The sequence below is a fragment of the Diabrotica virgifera genome, chromosome 5, assembly GCF_917563875.1.
Source record: "Diabrotica virgifera virgifera chromosome 5, PGI_DIABVI_V3a".
Lineage (NCBI taxonomy): Eukaryota > Metazoa > Arthropoda > Insecta > Coleoptera > Chrysomelidae > Diabrotica > Diabrotica virgifera.
The window spans coordinates 76,059,170-76,079,843 of record NC_065447.1 but is presented as its reverse complement, the minus strand read 5'-3'; the positions used below and the strand labels follow the sequence as shown (position 1 = coordinate 76,079,843).

The following is a 20,674-nucleotide window of genomic DNA, read 5'->3' as shown; positions in this document are numbered from 1 at the left end:
TTTAAGTGGTAGGTCAAAGTTTTTATAATATAGTATCATTTTTAAATCATTTAATATCTTTTACTCATAGCCATAAAATATACAGTGTGATCACTATTTGCAAATACAAAATTTTCTCATTTTTTTAAATGGAACACCCTGTATATTAGTATTGCATTTTGAAGTAAATATTACAACCTTTCTTTTGGTATAAGGTTTTATGTACATAGCATGTTTGGTTTTGTAAATATTTAAAAAAGGACAATAGATTTTACGTTTCGCGGATATTTTATATCCGCGATTATTTCATTCATAGGAGATTCTGACCAATATAAAGCTACAGAAATTTGAATTAAATCGATAATTTTTGATAATCTCCCGTCGTTAAGTATATTACGTCAGATGCCCTTCGTTGCTACGAAAAAATACATTCAGTGACATTAATGACAATTAATGTTTTAAAAATTATAAAAGTGATGACTTTCAATCGTCAAATATTTATAAAAACTGTGTGTTTAATGGCACTTACATAAATAAATTACAATAAAATTTTGGTTTTGAACAGTTTTATTTATGAAATAATCGCTACAAATTGCACTCTACCTCTGAAATTAATATAGAATTTTTGCTCTCGTGACACTTTGACATAATTTCACTCGCCTTCGGCTCGTGAAATTAAAACTGTCAAAGTGTCACTCGGGAAAAATTCAATAATTTCAGAGCTCTTGTGTAATTACTACTGATAATTTTACATAATTAATTTTTTTGCAAAAAAAATATAATCTGATTTTAGAAACATACACTAAAATATCAAAGATGAAAATAAAAACGTAATTAAAGGTTAAAATAAAACGTATGCAAGTGCAACTTAATTGAATTTGATAACTTTAAAATTAGGTATGTTACAAACAATATTTTACCATACTAATAAGTAATTAATATGGATAAATGAATTATTAAATTAAACAACTTATTTTAAAATCTACCCTAGAAATTTTTCTACCCTAGTAACTTTATTGTACCCAATTTTGATAGTTAAATTGTATTTATATACGAGTAAGATCAGTTAATAACTTTTTAATTTACCTACATCTTGAGAACGTATAAAGTATGCTTTGAAACAAATGAACGTTATAGAAGTATAATATTATGAAGTAAATAGTATCTATGTAGTCGTGTCACAAAAGCTAGTAATAATTTCTAATGGTTTCGCCCAAAACAAATGTCATATTAACCAATTGTTCGGTTGAAAAATTAAAATTTAAAATATAAAAAACTGTTACAAAAATTTCAACTACAAAAGTATTACCAGCTTTTGTGACACCAGTTAATACTATTTATATTAATAATTTGGCTGATACATTTAACATTCATTTGTTTCAAAGCATACTTTATAATTATTTTCTCAAGATGTAAGTAAATTTAAAAGGTAAATTAAAAGTTTAACTGATCTTACTCGTAAATACAATATAACTAACAATTAATTTGGTACAAGAAAGTTGCTGTGGTAGAAAAATTACTAGGTTAGATATCAAATTTAGTTGTTTATTTAATTTAGTAACTAATTTATGCATTCATTAGTATGGTAAAATATTTTTTGTAAAATAATTAAATTCAAGATATTAAATTCAATTGAATTGTACTAGTACCTATACGATTTATTTTAATCTTTAATTACGTTTTTATTTTCATATTTAATATTTTAATGTATGTTTCTAAAACAAGATTATAATTATTTTTTTTGCAAAAAAATTTTTCAATATAAAATCCGCAAAAAGGTAAAGTCTATAGTTTTCTTTAAATATCTACAAAACAAAACATGCTAGGTACATACAACCATACCAAAAGAAAGGTTGTAATATTTACGACAAAAGGCAATACTAATATACAGGGTGTCCTATTTAAAAAAAATGAGAAAATGTTATATTTGCAAATAGTGATCACACTGTATATTTTATGGATATATGTCAAATATGTTAATTTATTTAAAAATAACAGTATACTAAAAAAACTTTGACAAAAAATTTTATTACCTTGAAAGCCTAATTTACAGCCCTTTGAATATTACCATTTTTCTCAATAAATTCTTAATATTTTTAAAAAATATATTCAAAAATGCTTTAATATATAGGGTGTTCTATTTAAAAAAACACAACTTTGGTTCCTACCGTCGTTCTGACTCACCTTGTATAATCTAAAATAATTTTAAATTATAGACGGCGTCGATATACATTAATCTTGTTAAAAACATTTTTTTGTATATCCCATAATTTAGCCATAATCAAAGAAAACCAGAGGTGTGGCGCACCCTGTATAATACTAGTGACGTCATCCATCTGAGCGTGATGACGTAATCGATGATTTTTTTGAATGGGAGTAGGAGTCGTGTGATAGCTCATTTGAAAGGTTATTTAATTCTCTATTCAGTAATATAAACGTTAATCTAATTATTTATACAAATGGTGTGCAAAAAATTTCTCTTCTTTTTGTGTAAATTATTTTAATAAAAAAAATTTTTTGTACACCGTGTATAAATAATTATGTTAATGACTAAGTTTTCAATCTAATGGCATATAAAACAACATAATGTTACTCTACATCCCACCAGACTGAAAACAATGGGAACCTTCTCTGGTTACACCTCCGAGGCTTCTACAATTTGCAAGCCATAACGGCCTCCGAGGCTCGGAGGTGTAACCAGAGAAGGTTCCCGTGGTTTTCAGTCTGGTGGGATGTAGAGTAACATTATGTTGTTTTATATGCCATTAGATTGAAAACTTACACTGTTACTAATAAACCAAGTATAAAAGTTATACTGATAATAAATCAGGTATAAGCAAAATCACTACCAATAAACATGGAATAACTTAGGTATAGTTTATACTTGGTATAAGAATTTAGTCCAAGTTTATACCGACCCACACCCTTGTTTAAGTCTGGTATAACCTACTGTCAAAGTCATCAGAGACAAAAATATATTATTTCTTGATTTGTGTTGTGAGTAGATATATAATTAAAAAAATGTGTTTAAGAGGTATTGTGGCTAACGAGGAAGTTGATAATTTAATTAACATGATGGAAAATACACGAAAAAGGAAAACTTTCAAAGAAAGCATAAATTCTTTTTCAAAGAACCCAGAATAAAAATCCGGTTACCTAAAGATGATGTAAGATTTTTAGAAAAATTAGTAGGTGATTCACTTATTGTGAACAAGCGAGGAGGAGGCTTATCCTCTACTCTACAAGAAAAATAATGTTTTTATTTTCTATAATATGTAGAAAATCTCTCACAATTTTCTTCAAAATATGCTGAAATTAACATATTTACATTGCATTTATAAGTAAAATAAATTAAGTTGTTTACTTTTTCTTCACTTTCCCATTTAATGTAACGTTCTGTTTTATTTGAAGCCATTTTATGAAATACTCAAACTTAATATACAACATACGAAATAACGATTTATTAAAATACAGCAGAAAATAAAAAGTTCCTTTTATTCGAAGCCATTTTATGAAATGCTCAAACTCAACATACAAGATAAGAAATAACGATTTATTAAAATATAGCAGAGAATACAACGGCCATAGTCCATCAAAAAATTATGTAAACTACATATTTTTTGAGTTTATACGACTCATAAAGGGAAAAGAAACTGTGGGTAGTTCATCAAAAAATGACCGAATTTGGTGTGTTAGTTGTAGAGAAAAGTCATAATTGACATATTTCACCCAATATATCGTTGTTTTAGGCATTTGTGTAGAAGATTGTGGCGTTGCCAAACTATTATTTCGGAATAAAGTGGGAATACTTATAACTAACTTATACCGAGTTTATTGGTAACAAACTATTTTCGTATTATATCTACCTTATACTTAGGATAACTATTCTAGATATAAATACGGAATAACCTTAGAATACGAGTGTTTTATTAGTAAGGCAGTTAGTCTTTTGCTAGCAGTTGCCGCTAGGGCATCTATGCCATTTTTTTCGTTGCAATCCGTGACTGCACGCCGGGGTTTGTTTTAGTTGGATCAGAGAGAACAGCATATGTGCCTCCTGATGAGAGACTAATAAGTTTCGAAACCGGTAGAGGTGCTTGCTGCACTCTCTGATTGGACTAGAATATGGTGCGGCTGTATTTTCGCTTTGCAACGAAATTGAAAATGGTTATTCATTTTTGAATTATGTTTATATTTCTGAAAATAGAATTAAATAACCTTTCAAATGAGCTATCACACGACCCTTACTCCCATTCAAAAAAATCATCGATTACGTCATCACGCCCAGATGGATGACATCACTAGTATTATATACATGCCAAAAAGTCCTAATTTAAAAACAAAAATCGACCTGTCCGAGGATTTCTCTTCAAATTTGCCCATTCTCGAGATAATGAATTTATGCAAACTCAAACGTCCTCATTTATACTACAGTGTCGCGTCCACTTGATTAGCTATTAAAAAACAAGGGGGTTTTCGATATTGTATTGCAGAAAACTCTTCGGGATTTCATCAATCAACGTTAAAAGAATATCTACTTACCTTGGCAACATTGAAAGTTTCAGTTAAATGTCCGATTCAGGGTTAAAAATGGTTGATTTCGCGATTTTTTAATTTTTTAATCGCTTATGTTAAAAACTATTAACCTAAGAAAAAAGTCACCAAAGACCTTTCGGTTTAGAATAATTGAAAAAACAAAAAAGCCTTTGTTCGATGCAAAAAAAATCATTTTTGGAAAAAACCCTAACTTCTCCTCGCCTGGCAAGGTCTTATGCTGTTCAGAATCGCTTGGCATTGTACACATTTCTTCTAAATGACTTACTCAAACACATACTTAAATTTAAACTTTACAGGAGAAAGTTTATTTTTCCCCTAAAATATGCACTTTACGATTCACCTGGTAGATACACGTGCAGGGCTGATGCCTGCCAGGTCATGGTTTTTAGCCTTGGTGTGCTATGAATTATCACTATACAAATTTCTAGCCTTACAGGAAGACCGTTAGTCGGAGGGTTCACTAGCTCTTAGACTATAATATGGTATACCTGTTCTTTTTGAATATTTATACCATGAATTTTCTATTAATGCTTAAGCAGTTTTAAAGTCAATATATTGATGATATTTTGAGTCAATATATTGATGATATGATGAATATACAGTGAGCACGTAAAGGTTGGAATAAATTCATTTTCTCGAGAATGGACGAATTTGAAAAAAAGTCCCGAAACAGGTCAATTTTTATTTTTAAATTACGACTTTTTGGCATATATGTCATACTAGTGACGTCACCCATCTGGGCGTGATGACGTCATCGATGATTTTTTTTAAATAACAATAGGGCTCTAGTGATAGCTCATTTGAAAGGTAATTCAATTCTCTATTCAGTAATATAAACATTAACATAATTATTTATACAGTGTGTCCAAAAAAAAATTTTTTTAATTAAATTTATTGGCATAAAAGGAAGGATGTGTGTAATTTATTTAATTCAAAATACATTTTACTGCTATCAGAAAACAGGAAAAAATGTTTATTTGATAAATAAATATTGTTTTTGCTTAAATTCAATATTAAAGCAGCCATCCACCTGCCTCTTGACAGTTTGAACATTTAATTTAAGCGAAAAGCAATTATTATTTTTCAAATAAACATTTTTTTCGGTTTTCTGAGAGCAGTAAAATGTATTTTCAATTAAATAAATTACATACATTCCTCTTTTTATGTCAATAAATTTAATTTATAAAAAATTTTTTGGACACCCTGTATAAATAATTATGTTAATGTTTATAATACTGAATAGATAATTGAATTACCTTTCAAATGAGCTATCACACGACCCCTATTCTCATTTAAAAAAATCATCGATGACGTCATCACGCCCAGAGGAGTGACGTCACTACTATGATATATATGCCAAAAAGTCGTAATTTAAAAATAAAAATTGACCTGTTTCGGGATTTTTTTCCAAAGTCGTCCATTCTCGAGAAAATGAATTTATTCCAACCTTTACGTGCTCACTGTATACTGGGTAAAGATTTTTATCTGCAGAAATCGCATTGATATTCTCCAATTTCTTTTTTAATATAAGATTCCAATCTACTATATACAATGTCCAAAAAGATAATCTTTACATTCGAGTTGATGCTCCTTTTTGTGTAAGGGGTTCTAGTATTGTATTCCCTCGATATTTTCTTATTGTCCTGGATGTTGAATATTATGTCATTTGCTTTTTAAAAGAGGATATCCACCTCCTTTATTAGTTCTGCAACCATGTTATCTCAGTTGGGTCACTTGTTATTTTTGAGCGAGTTAAATTTTATCTATTGAGCGGTGTTTTTTCGGAAGGAGTTTGTTTTTTATAACCAGTCGTACTCCAGCCAACTGGCTCATTATATTCTAGTTCAAGCTTTAGTGTTAACAATTACTTGCATTGTTGGAACCGACGGCTTTACGTGTTCTCCAAAGCACACAGTCCATGCCGAGAATCGAACCCGGACCGACCGGCTTGGCAGGTCATTACCATAGTCACTGAGATACAGTCGCTACAATGAGGGGGTTTATTTTTCGGAAATTTGTTCCTGACTTTATGTAGTTGTTAATATAATTTTCTAGTCAGTGCTGCCTTACTTATTCCTTTTAGCTCCCGAAACTTATTTGATAAATACGCTCATTTTCTTTTATGCGCTCTGTTCTAACCTCTCCTTATACGTTGTTTTCTCTCTGTTATATTCTACCATTATTCATCAAACCATTGTGTTTTCGGCTAGGTCTTGTTTTCTCAGTTTTCTTTTGTGAACCTACAGTTTCTTTCGACTCATTTATATTTTCTCAAATATGCCAGTTTCCCTACTATATGTCCACACTAAATGCTATTTTGGGAATGTCTTCTTCCTTCAGCCATCTGAATTTGGTGAAATGCGATTGCTAAGTCGAGGATAGTAAAATAATGATGCCCAATTTGTCGGGAATAGCGCTAATATGAGTAATTTTATATCGGTCTTGTTTTCTCGTTGACCTTCCTATAATCTACCACTGTCATCCATTTTATTTCTATCGGATGAATCAGGTTTTTTTAGCACGATCCATATGGGTGACGACTGTGGAGATTGTCGTAGTCTAATGATGCTTTGTTGATCTAAAAGTCAAGATATTTGATTTTTATTTCTCTTTGTGTACAGATGGATACCGGTACAGATGTGTACAGATGGATACTGGCCCTTCATCTTTGGTTTTGATATGGTGTTTAACTTCGTTAGTAAAGGTGAGAGCAGTCAGTTGCTGAAATATATTAGATCATTTTTGGCACGGGCACTGAACTTGTTCGTCTTCTTCTTGGATGTTCGATGTCTTGCCTGTATTCTGGTCCGGAGTTATTTCCATGAAATAAATAGGAAAATCTTAGATATAGATTTTCTTGCCATCGAGTGGTTCCGTAAGGGAAAAATGGATAGATTCTGACGTGAAGTTGGCAATTTTGGTCCAGGCGAGGTGGTTCTCGGCGTTGGTACATGATTCTCGTACTAAGAGACCTTGCACAATTTGTCTGGGAATAGTATATGTTTTCTTTTCTTCTTTCACTTGAATTTTGACTTAATGATTTTATTTGGCATTTGGTTCCAAACAAATGAAGGTTTGAATGGAAATAGTGTTTTGTTTGTTTCATAATATTTAATGGGGATTGTAAAAACTTTTGTAAGTAGATTAAATTGTGATTGTGATGTTGGAAAGTTTAATTGGGCTTCTAAGAGTTTTAGATTGTAGAGGCGAATAAAAGTTAAACAGATAAAGTTTCATTGTGTTTTGAAAAACTTTGAAAATTTTTCAAAATTTTGAAATTTTGAAAAATTTGTAGAGTTAAAAGGTTCAGGTAATGTTTTATGTAATTCGAAAAATATGAAGAAGCTTTTGTATATCTCCTTTGATTTTTTGGTCGAAATTTTCATAATCGAGCTCGTAGTAATGGCAGTTGGTATCCTCTTTTTCTTTATCTCCTTAACATTGTATATTGGACAATTCTTCTACGGTAAACTTCGGCTGTGCTCCGTAATTTGGTGTGAAATTTTGGTGGCCCTTGTTTGTGGTACTTGATATTCTACTCACAAATGTCGGTCTAGGCTGCTGTAATTGTCCCGTTTTGGGCCCCCATACATTTGACTGGTTCTGGAATCTGAATGCTGGAGGATTTAAATTTTGTCTAAATTGGTTGAAGTTTGGCTGCTGGAGTGGCTGTTGGAACTGAGGTTGGAACTGGTTTTGTGGGTAGAATTGTCTAATTAATCTTAAGATTTTCAGAGCCACTATGTTTTAGATTTTTCACAATGTAACAATAATTGGGATTTTTCTATAATCTGAAAATGTATCATTAATTATAACATGAACATCACTGTGTGATAAGATTCTTATGATATGTGTTTTTTATTATTGTATTGTATATATTTTCATATTATTACTCTGTCATTTCAATTAGTACTCTCAAGATAGTGATGGGATGCTTATTATTCAAACAAGTAAGACTACCAGTAAAATATATTATGATTTCACTTTCTTAATTTTTTTAGTTTGTGGAGAGAAGCGTGTTACTGCAGAACCGCTTATAGTAAATGGACAAAACGTCGAAAAAGGTGATTATCCGTGGACGACAGCAGTATTCCAAAAACAAGGAGGAGGGTTTATGAATGTTTGCGGAGGGTCTATGTTGACACAAAGAGTTATTATAACAGGTAAGATTCTAACTAACAATCTCATTCCTCTAAAATCACTTTTCACGTACCTTCAAGCAATATTTGAACCCTGGCCTCCTGGCCTGTGATAAGTAGTAATAATAATAATAATAATAATAATAATCCTGTAATAATAATATCCTGTGGGAGTTTTTTGTCAGTTCTTCTATCAGGCGCGGCCCCCTGCGAATGGGGGATGCTTTCTGGGTATTCGTAGCGCCAATACCCAGAGAGTAGCAGAGATACTTGCCGTGGAACAAAAACTGACACCTGGCAGTAGGTATAAAATGCACACCCATGAGAATGGAGAATAATAATTTATGTTTAGGATCGCTGCCTGGGGATCGCCAGGGCACGTCTGGAGCCGGCGCTGGACGTGACAGCATGCGGGACGTCGGTGGCAGGGTGTTGAGGAGGCGGGCCCCTGTCATACAATCAGCTACAGCCCAACCACAACCACAACCACAAGCGAGCCAAACAACAACAAGAGCTCCACCCGCCGAAGGTGCTGCGCTGGATCATCAGCCGGCGCTCACTCAAGCGGGATGACCGAGGCAGCGCATGAAATGGACTGTGTCCATTAATGAAAATATTTTGCACTTCTACTACAAGGTGACAAACCTCGGTCAAGAAACAATCGGCTACCGACAACAGCTGTATGCCGAATTTTGCAGGACGTACCCAGATATTCAAGTATCGGAGCAACGAGTATCAGACCAATACCGGGTAATTATAAGAAACAACCTTATCCCAGAGACTAGACGCAATACCATCAGAAGCGAAGTCGAACGGGAGATTCATAACAATATTGTAATTGAAGATCAAGTCCCCAATGAAGTTCATGAGCAGATTCCTGAGCTTGCCATACAAGAAACTCAACCTGACAATACAGAGCAGGAAAACAACGAGCTACATGATAACCTAGTAAGCGAAATGGCACGTGCTGTACAAGAGTTTAATGGAACAAACCCACTTAGCAGACCACCGCTACCACGAATAAACTCTTGTAAGAGACTAGGTGTGCTATTACAAATTGTGAACACTGAAGTCCTACCCAATTATGTCGTAGAAGCCCACACATTAGAGTATCTGCACATGCTAATCTACTGTGCAGCAACAGCAATTGCTAATGTAATGGGCATTAAGATCAGAACACGACGGGGTACTAATAACGGAAGGACTGGTAGCAGAATTGCACCCTGGGAAAAAAGACTGCTCGGAAAGATTGAATTACTGCGTAGGGATATTGGTCAAGTCACAGAATATATACGAGGTGTAAGAAGTACAAGAGTCATCAGAAGAGCTGAAGAAATAATACGGAATACTCCCAGACACTCAAGATTCGATCCAGAAAACAACACAGCCCAACAGTGCCTAGATACATTAAAACAAAGACTCTCAGTTTATTCAGGACGACTAAGAAGGTACAAAGTGAGTAACAACCGAAAATCCGACAATGCCCTTTTTGAGACTGCTGAGAAGGCGTTCTATCGAAAACTCAATTCCACCGTAGACAATCTCGATAAGTCTTACCCAAGCCAAGAAGAAATTCATGAGTTTTGGGGAAATCAACTTTCCACACCAGCTTCTCTTAACAACAATGCTGGATGGATAGAAGATACGGCACAGAACTGCCAACACTACACTACTACTCTCTACGAACCCTTCACCACTGAAGAAGTCTCAAATATCATCAAAGAGCTTCATAACTGGAAATCACCTGGACCAGACGGAGTTCAAAACTTTTGGCTCAAGAAGTTTTGGAGTACTCATGAATGCTTATCAACACTAATTAATCATGTTATTTCTAATCCGCAGGATATACCATCATTCCTAACTCAGGGAACCACTTATTTAATACCGAAGGATCAAAATAACACCCAAGATCCAGCAAAATATCGCCCAATTACTTGTCTTCCAACTTTGTATAAATTGGTCACATCCTGTGTAGCCCGGCGTATCTACCAACACTGTGCTCTGAACAATATCATAGAGCCTCAACAGAAAGGATGCGCTAAGGGTTCCATGGGTTGCAAAGAACAACTTATCATCGACTCAGTCATTTCTAATCAAGCATATTCCAAAAAGAGGAACCTATTTACTGCTTTTATTGATTACAAGAAGGCCTTTGATTCAGTGCCGCATGAATGGCTTATAGATATATTGAGAATATATAAAGTCGATGATAATATAGTGACCTTTTTACAACATATAATGACAGAGTGGAAAACTAGAATTCACCTTCAAATACCTGGTGAAAGTAACATCGAAACTGAAAATATCGCAATCAGCCGGGGCCTGTTTCAAGGAGATTCGTTGAGTCCTCTGTGGTTCTGTCTAGCTATGAACCCACTATCTCAGCTATTGAACTCCACAGATGCAGGTTTTAGCATCAAAAATAACAACAATGTGGTGGCGAAGCTTAATCATTTATTGTACATGGATGATTTGAAATTAATGGCTTCCACTCGAGACCAACTCGACGAGATGCTAAAAACTGTAGAAACTTTTTCTAATGATATTAGTATGCACTTTGGACTAGACAAGTGCCGTATTTTAAATATAGTCAGAGGAAAAGTACAGCCCGGAGGATTCGATATGCAAAATGGCCAGAACATCGAGGCCATGGGTGAAAACGATATGTATAAATATCTTGGAGTAAAGCAGGCGCGGAAAATTGACCATAAACAAATGAAAACAGAGATAACTACTGAGTTTATACGAAGGGTAAAACAGCTGCTTCGCTCACACCTTAACAGTAGAAATTTGTTTAAGGCACTAAACACCTACGCATGTTCCGCGCTTAGCTACTCATTTGGTATTGTTAAGTGGACAAAAACAGATATAGATGCTCTTCAGCGAAAAGTGCGAACACACCTCACAAAGGCACAAAAACACCATCCTAAAAGTGCAGTAGAAAGAACAACATTACCACGGAATCTAGGAGGAAGAGGACTTATGGATATAGGTGAGCAATTAGATAAACAAATTGCTAATTTAAGAACTTATTTTCAGATGCAGGCTGAGACATCTACTCTTCATCGCGCTATCTGCGCAGTAGATGACACAACACCGATCAAACTGAGGGAACCAGAAATGCGCATAAACCACCTTACCAAGGACGAAAAAGTGCGCGCCTGGATGGGTAAACCTCTGCACGGGCGGCATCCCAATGAGGTCAGCCAAGATTACGTCGACAATATAGCGTCGAACTACTGGTTGACATCAGGAAAGATGTTCCCTGAAACGGAAGGTTCATTACTGGCCATTCAGGATCAGGTTATACCAACGAGAAATTACCTGAAATATATCATCAAAGACCCTCAGGTTCAAAACGACAGATGCCGATATGGATGTCAAGCCCAAGAAACCATCCAACATCTTACAGGGGGCTGCCAGGCATTTGCTGCAACTGAATACAAGGAACGGCATGACGCAGTGGGAAAAATCCTTCATCAAGAGATAGCTATCAAGCTGGGACTTCTCCAAACGGACCATCTCCCGTATTATCAATACGTCCCTGAGAGTATGCTTGAGGATGGCAACTACAAGCTATACTGGGACCGCACTGTGCTCACAGACTAAACAGTGGCACACAATAGACCAGATCTCGTACTAGTTAATAAATTAACAAGACAAACAACACTAATTGATGTGGCGATACCTAACAACAATAATCTACGTAGTAAATTCACTGAAAAGATCGCCAAGTACAGAGATCTAGAAATTCAAATACGAAGGCAATGGAGAATGCAAAGTACCCAGACGATACCGATTATCATGTCTACTACTGGAGTCATTCCGAAGACCCTCCTCGAAAGCATAAAAAAGCTGGGTCTGAATGAACATCTTTATAAGACCATGCAGAAAGCAGTACTACTCGCAACAGCCAGATGTGTACGGAAATTTTTGGGAGATACACCTGCATACCAAGTCACCTAGGGCTCGATAACACGGAAAGAGTCCCACCAGAGCTCAATCCTTTTGATACCGTAGGTATCTGGGATGAGTCAATTTTCCCCTTAGAGGGAGTGTGAGCCGTATGGCTAAATCTGGATAATAATAATATCGTATCGATAGTCTAGCAAACGAAATGGCTCGTGCCGTACAAGAGTTTAATGGAACAAACCCACTTAGCAGACCACCGCTACCACGAATAAACTCTTGTAAGAAACTAGGTGCGCTGTTACAAATTGTGAACACTGAAGTCCTACCCAACTATGTCGTAGAAGCTCACACGTTGGAATATTTGCATATGCTAATCTACTGTGCAGCAACAGCAATTGCTAATGTAATGGGCGTTAAGATCAGAACACGACGGGTTACTAATAACGAAAGAACTGGTAACAGAATTGCACCCTGGGAAAAAAGACTGCTCGGAAAGATCGAACTATTACGTAGGGATATTGGTATAGTCACAGAATACATACGAGGTGTAACAAGTAGAAAAGTCATCAGAAGAGCTGAAGATATAATGCTGACTACCGCAAGACACTCAAGATATGATCCAGAAAACAACACAGCCCATCAGTGTCTGGACACATTAAAACAAAAGCTCTCCGTTTATTCAGGACGACTAAGGAGGTACAAAGTTAGTAACAACCGCAAAAGCGACAATGCTCTTTTTGAAAGTTCTGAAAAGGCGTTCTATCGAAAACTCAATTCCACTGTAGAACGTGTCGATAAGATTTACCCAAGCCAAGAAGAAATTCATGAGTTTTGGGGAAATCAACTTTCCACGCCAGCTGCTCTTAACAACAATGCTGGATGGATAGAAGAAACGACACAGAACTGCCAACACTACATTACCACCCTTTACGAACCCTTCACTACTGAAGAAGTCTCAAATACCATCAAAGAGCTTCACAACTGGAAATCTCCTGGACCAGACGGAGTTCAAAACTTTTGGCTCAAGAAGTTTTGGAGTGTTCATGAATGCTTATCAACACTAATTAATCATGTTATTTCTAATCCGCAGGATATACCATCATTCCTAACCCAGGTAACCACTTATTTAATTCCGAAGGATCAAAGTAACACCCAAGATCCAGCCAAATACCGCCCAATTACTTGTCTTCCAACTTTGTATAAATTGGTCACATCCTGTGTAGCCCGGCGTATCTACCAACACTGTGCTCTGAACAATGTCATAGAGCCTCAACAGAAAGAATGCGCTAAGGGTTCCATGGGTTGCAAAGAACAACTCATCATCGACTCAGTCATTTCTAACCCGGCATATTCCAAAAAGAGGAATATTTTTACTGCCTTCATTGATTACAAGAAGGCCTTTGATTCAGTGCCGCATGAATGGCTTATAGATATATTGAGAATATATAAAGTCGATGATAATATAGTGACCTTTTTAGAGCATATAATTACGGAGTGTAAGACTAGAATTCACCTTCAAATACCTGGGGAAAATAACATCGAAACTGAAAATATCGCAATCAGCCGGGGCCTGTTTCAAGGAGATTCGTTGAGTCCACTGTGGTTCTGTCTAGCTATGAACCCATTATCTCAGCTATTGAACTCCACAGACGCAGGTTTTAGCATCAAAAATAACAACAATGTGGTGGCGAAGCTTAATCATTTATTGTATACGGATGATTTGAAATTAATGGCTTCCACCCGAAACCAACTCGATGAGATGCTAAAAACTGTAGAAACTTTTTCTAATGATATTAGCATGCACTTCGGACTAGACAAGTGCCGTAATTTAAATATAGTCAGAGGAAAAGTACAGCCCGGAGGATTCGATATGCAAAATGGCCAGAACATCGAGGCCATGGGTGAAAACGATATGTATAAATATCTTGGAGTAAAGCAAGCGCGGAGAATTGACCATAAACAAATGAAAACAGAGATAACTACTGAGTTTATAAGAAGGGTAAAACAGCTGCTTCGCTCACACCTTAATAGTAGAAATTTGTTTAAGGCACTAAACACCTACGCATGTTCCGCGCTTAGCTATTCATTTGGCATTGTTAAGTGGACAAAAACGGACATAGAAAATCTTCAGCGAAAAGTAAGAACGCACCTAACAAAGGCACAAAAACACCACCCAAAAAGTGCAGTAGAAAGAACGACATTACCACGGAATTTAGGGGGAAGAGGACTTATGGATATAGGTGAGCAATTAGACAAACAAATTGCTAATTTAAGATCTTATTTTCAGATGCAGACTGAAACATCTACTCTACATCGCGCTATCTGCGCAGTAGATGACACAACACCGATAAAACTGAGGGAAGCAGAACTTCGCATAAACCACCTTACTAAGGACGAAAAAGTGCGCGCCTGGATGGGTAAACCTCTGCACGGGCGACATCCCAATGAGGTCAGCAAAGATTATGTCGACAATATAGCGTCGAACTACTGGTTGACATCAGGCAAGATGTTCCCTGAAACGGAGGGTTCATTACTGGCCATTCAGGATCAGGTTATACCAACCAGAAATTACTTGAAATATATCATCAAAGACCCTCATTTCAAAACGACAGATGCCGATATGGATGTCAAGCCCAAGAAACCATCCAACATCTTACAAGGGGCTGCCAGGCATTTGCTGCAACTGAGTACAAGGAACGGCATGACGCAGTGGGAAAAATCCTTCATCAGGAGATAGCTATCAAGCTGGGACTTCTCCAAACCGACCATCTCCCATATTATCAATACGTCCCTGAGAGTATGCTTGAGGATGGCAACTACAAGCTATACTGGGACCGCACTGTGCTCACAGACCAAACAGTGGCGCATAATAGACCAGATCTCGTATTAGTCAATAAATTAACGAGACAAACAACCCTCATTGATGTGGCGATTCCTAACAACAATAATCTACGTACTAAATTTACTGAAAAGATCGCCAAGTACAGAGATCTGGAAATTCAAATACGGAGACAATGGAGAATGCAAAGTACCCAGACGATACCGATTATTATGTCTACTACTGGAGTCATTTCGAAGACCCTCCTCGAAAGCATAAAAAAGCTGGGCTTAATGAACATCTTTATAAGACCATGCAGAAAGCAGTACTACTCGCAACGGCCAGATGTGTATGAAAATTTTTGGGAGATACACCTGCATACCAAGTCACCTAGGGCTCGATAACATGGAAAGAGTCCCACCAGAGCTCAATCCTTTTGATACCGTAGGTATCTGGGATGAGTCAATTTTCCGCTTAGAGGAAGTGTGAGCTGTATGGCTAAATCTGGATAATAATATCGTATCAAGAGATAGCTATCAAGCTGGGACTTCTCCAAACAGACCATCTCCCGTATTATCAATACGTCCCTGAGAGTATGCTTGAGGATGGCAACTACAAGCTATACTGGGACCGCACTGTGCTCACAGACCAAACAGTGCCGCATAATAGACCAGATCTCGTACTAGTTAATAAATTAACGAGACAAACAACCCTCATTGATGTGGCGATTCCTAACAACAATAATCTACGTACTAAATTTACTGAAAAGATCGCCAAGTACAGAGATCTGGAAATTCAAATACGGAGACAATGGAGAATGCAAAGTACCCAGACGATACCGATTATTATGTCTACTACTGGAGTCATTCCGAAGACCCTCCTCGAAAGCATAAAAAAGCTGGGTCTTAATGAACATCTTTATAAGACCATGCAGAAAGCAATACTACTCGCAACGGCCAGATGTGTATGAAAATTTTTGGGAGATACACCTGCATACCAAGTCACCTAGGGCTCGATAACACGGAAATAGTCCCACCAGAGCTCAATCCTTTTGATACCGTAGGTATCTGGGATGAGTCAAATTTCCCCTTAGAGGGAGTGTGAGCCGTATGGCTAAATCTGGATATCGTATATTTCTACAGTTTTTAGCATCTCATCTAGTTGGTTTCGAGTGGAAGCCATTAATTTCAAATCACTGGATATCGTATGGCATTTTTTTCCGGGGAGATCCTTTCGGATTGTTCCGGAGTCAATTACATATTTAAACCTGTTTCAAGTAACTAGTGTCGATGTACAGTAGCCCAGGGGGACCGACGGCTTAACGTACTCTCCGAGGCACGGTATCATTTTTAGAAATGAAAATGGATTGTATGTGCCGGGACTCGAACCCGTGCGTTGTGGCTTAAGGCCGGGACACACATATCCACAGCGAACCCGAGTAGACACACGGCAGAGTGTGGGACGTGCTACGGCGAGCAAGAAAAAGTAAGGTATTTTATCTGTGGGGATACATAGTACCGCACCGCCACCACCGCGTCAGCACCGTAGCCATGCTCGGTCACCACATCTATGTCGCTGTCTCTGCTCCGTGCGGGCGCGGTGCGGATATGTGTGTCCCGGTCTTTATGAGGCCAGTATCATGCCGCTGCGCTACGGCTGTATGATAACATACATAGAGATAAAATATATGTAATTATACAAGAATTTGGTATACCAAGGAAATTGGTAAAGTTAATTCAAGCCACCATGACTCACACAGAAGCGCAAGTACGAGTTCAAAATGAATTGACAGATCCCTTCCAGATAACTAAAGGGCTAAAACAGGGAGATGGGCTGGCACCGACTCTGTTTGATATATGTATATAATATGTCATAAGAAAAATGTCCGTAAACATAAAAAATTTATCGTATAAGCAGATTGCATTGTACACAAATGATGTAAACTTATGGGAAGAACCGCAAGAGATGTCACAGAACTATATGTGGTGCTTGAAGAAAATGCGAAACAAATAGGGCTGGCTGTCAACGTAGATAAAACTAAAGCCCTAATATAAACAAGGAACCAACGAAACTTGCAGAATTTAACAATAGACGACGTTAATATCGAAGTAGTAGAATAGCTCACATACCTGGGTGTACAGATGACTGAGAATGGCAGCGAGAAGGAAGAAATACGGAAACGGATAATGCTTGCTAACAAAGCATACTTCTCTCTGTCGCAGGTTTTTGGATCCAAACACATAAAGTGATTTTAAACTTTACTTGGCGTAGGAAAATGTTTAAAATATATAAAACCATCATACGGCCAATAGCAACACATGGTGTAGAAACGTGGATCATGACTGAAAAGGCAATAAACCTTATTAATACTTTTGAAAGAAAGATATTAAAGAGGATAAGGGATCCATTTGCGACAATGGTATATGGAGAATGAGGTTCAACCACGAGTTATACCAATATTACAGAGAACCCTCTATAGCAAATTATGCAAAAATACAAAGATTGCACTGGGCAGGTCACCTTATACGAATGGATAACGACAGAATACCTAGTAGAACTCTTAGAGGACTATGGTGATACGTCGGCCAGTAGGAAGACCAAGGAAAAGGTGGATGGACGAAGTGGGAACCGATGCTAAAGAGATATTGAGGGTGGACAACTGGAGAAGATCAGCCAGAGACAGAGATACTTGGAAGGGGATGCTGAGGGAGGCCAGGGCTGTAGCGCCATAGAAGAGAGAGATAGAGATAGCGCCATAGATTGTTTCACTGATAATCCATTCACTTACGATAAAATACTGCAAAACCTCCGAATTTTAAAGAACCGCTTGGATAAACATAAAATTTGGCATACATACACATAACTAACATGTCAAAGAAAAATGTGATGTGTTCTTTTTCCCTGGGGGTGAGTTTCATCCCTTCTCGGGGGTGAAAAAACATACGTTCAAAATAAGTCTGGAAGTGGATAAATTGACTAATCTTATTCTCAGCAATTCTTGTTCTACACAGTTTTTTCACTAAGTGTTTAATCTCAAAATCCACGAGGAAAAAAAATGTTTCCTGTAGTTGGCTGTATAGCATTTATTACAAAAAACCATAAAATCCTTTATAAAAGGTATATACCTTTTATAAAGGATTTTATGGTTTTTTGTTTAATCTCAAATATTCATCATTCATATCCTATATTAAACAGTATATATTTATCACCCCGTATATCACATGAATGCAATTCGTTATTATATTTACACATGTGTGGGCTACTAATTTCGTTAACTAATTGCAAATAATAAACAATAATTCGGGCAATTGCATATTAAGTTGGCTGACTAAATAAAATCCTTTGTTTGTCAGTCGTTTGGGCTATGACCCAATTCATCTTGCCGCAAAGAAAGAGTCATTCCTTAGAGTCAATTCGAAGAGTCAACATGTAACTTCATCAATGATTATCAATTCAACCGTCAAACGAATCGGTTAGTAAAGCAGCGTCATTAAGTAGACATTTAAAGACTCCCGGGTAGAAAGTGTGGTTAGAGAAATAAAGTACCTATCATCTTTAATTTGGTGTTTCACTAAGGGCGACAGATCCTAGAGCTGAGCCGGAGATTACACACTAAGTGAATACTTTTCGAGTTATTTGCGAGTGAATATGTTCATTTTTCAATAAAAAATCACGTTTTTAGACGGTTTTTCTCAAATAACTCAAAAAGTAGGTTAGTATGATAGAATTGATTCAAAAAATGACATAACCCAGACATCCAAAGTGAAAGTTATCCTCCAACACCAAATTGTTCTATATGGTCCATATAATGTTCAGAAAAAAGTCACACCTTTTTGAGCGTCGGGTTTGGGGGGAGAAGTCGGTAAATTCGTAGTTTCTTATGTTTCTCGTCAATATTTCTAAAACTATGAGGTTTAGCATGAACAACTTTCTATACAAAAATGTTCTACATTAAATTTGAAATAAAAAAGGCCCTATACATAATCCTTCTAAAATGAACGGTTCCAAAGTTACGGAGGTAGTATAGTATAATTGGTCCAAAAAAGGCCTAACCCAGACATCCAAAGTTAAAGTTTTCCTCCAACACCAAATTGTTCTCTATGGTCCACATATTGTTCAGTAAAAAGTTACACCATTTTGAGCGTCCGGTTTGGGGGGAAGATGGGGGAGAAGTCGGTAAATTAGTAGTTTCTTTACGTTTTTCGTCAATATTTCTAAAACTATGTTTAAGCGTAAACAATGTTCTATACAAAAAATTTCTACATAAAATTTAAAACAAAAATGGTCCTATCCATAAATGTTATAAAAATCAACGGTTCCAGAGTTACGGAGGGTGAAATATGGAGGTTTTCGATACTTTTTATATTTTTTGGGCAATTGATGATGATTTTGAGTGGTGAGGTTGACGTTGAAGGTGAAGGGCTTATTACTAACATACCATCGGCCACTGAAGTAGCATATCCTGTTAAAGAAAATTTCTTTCAATCAGTAAAAATATTATAAAATGCCCAAAAAATATAAAAAGTATCGAAAACCTCCACATTTCACCCTCCGTAACTCTGGAATCGTTGATTTTATAACAATTATGTATAGGACCTTTTTTGTTTTAAATTTGATGTAGAACATTTTTGTATAGAACATTGTTTACGCTAAAGCATGTTTTTAGAAATATTGACGAAAAACTTAAAAAAACTACTAATTTAACCATTTCTCCCCGATCTCTCCCCCCCGAAACCGGGCGTTCAAAATGGTGTAACTTTTTACTGAACAATATCTGGACCATATAGAACAATTTGGTGTTGGAGGAAATCTTTTACTTTTAATGTCTGGGTTAGGCCTTTTTTGGACATAATTGGTCCAAAAAAGGCCTACAGTTACGGAGGGTGAAAAGTGGAGGTTTTCGATACTTTTTATATTTTTTGAGCAATTTATAATATTTTTACTGATTGAAAGAAATTTTCGTATGTTAGTAATAAGCCCTTGAAGAAACGTCAACCTCACCACTCAAAATCATCATCAATTGCCCAAAAAATATAAAAAGTATCGAAAACCTCCATATTTCACCCTCCGTAACTCTGGAACCGTTGATTTTTATAACATTTATGGATAGGACCATTTTTGTTTTAAATTTTATGTAGAACTTTTTTGTATTGAACATTGTTTACGCTTAAACATAGTTTTAGAAATATTGACGAAAAACGTAAAGAAACTACTAATTTACCGACTTCTCCCCCATCTTCCCCCCAAACCGGACGCTCAAAATGGTGTA

At 36.2% G+C, this 20,674-nt stretch overlaps 2 protein-coding genes across 6 annotated transcripts in view; one reads left to right on the top strand and one right to left on the bottom strand.

The window, feature by feature from the left end:
* Window positions 1-20,674, bottom strand: part of LOC114326692 (protein spartin) — a 178,418-nt gene that overhangs the window by 11,317 nt on the left and 146,427 nt on the right. Inside the window, exon 10 of one of the 5 annotated variants that reach the window (XR_007697894.1) lies at window positions 7,921-8,327. The exons of the other annotated variants lie outside the window; for them this stretch is intronic. The gene's annotated coding sequence lies outside the window, so the exon portion shown is untranslated. Of the gene's footprint in view, window positions 1-7,920; window positions 8,328-20,674 lie in introns of those variants that run through there. 5 annotated transcript variants of the gene reach the window in all.
* Window positions 1-20,674, top strand: part of LOC114326691 (modular serine protease) — a 176,779-nt gene that overhangs the window by 136,600 nt on the left and 19,505 nt on the right. Inside the window, exon 8 of the mRNA XM_028275106.2 lies at window positions 8,538-8,699. Coding sequence (XP_028130907.2) covers window positions 8,538-8,699 — 162 coding nt within the window. The remainder of the gene's footprint in view (window positions 1-8,537; window positions 8,700-20,674) is intronic.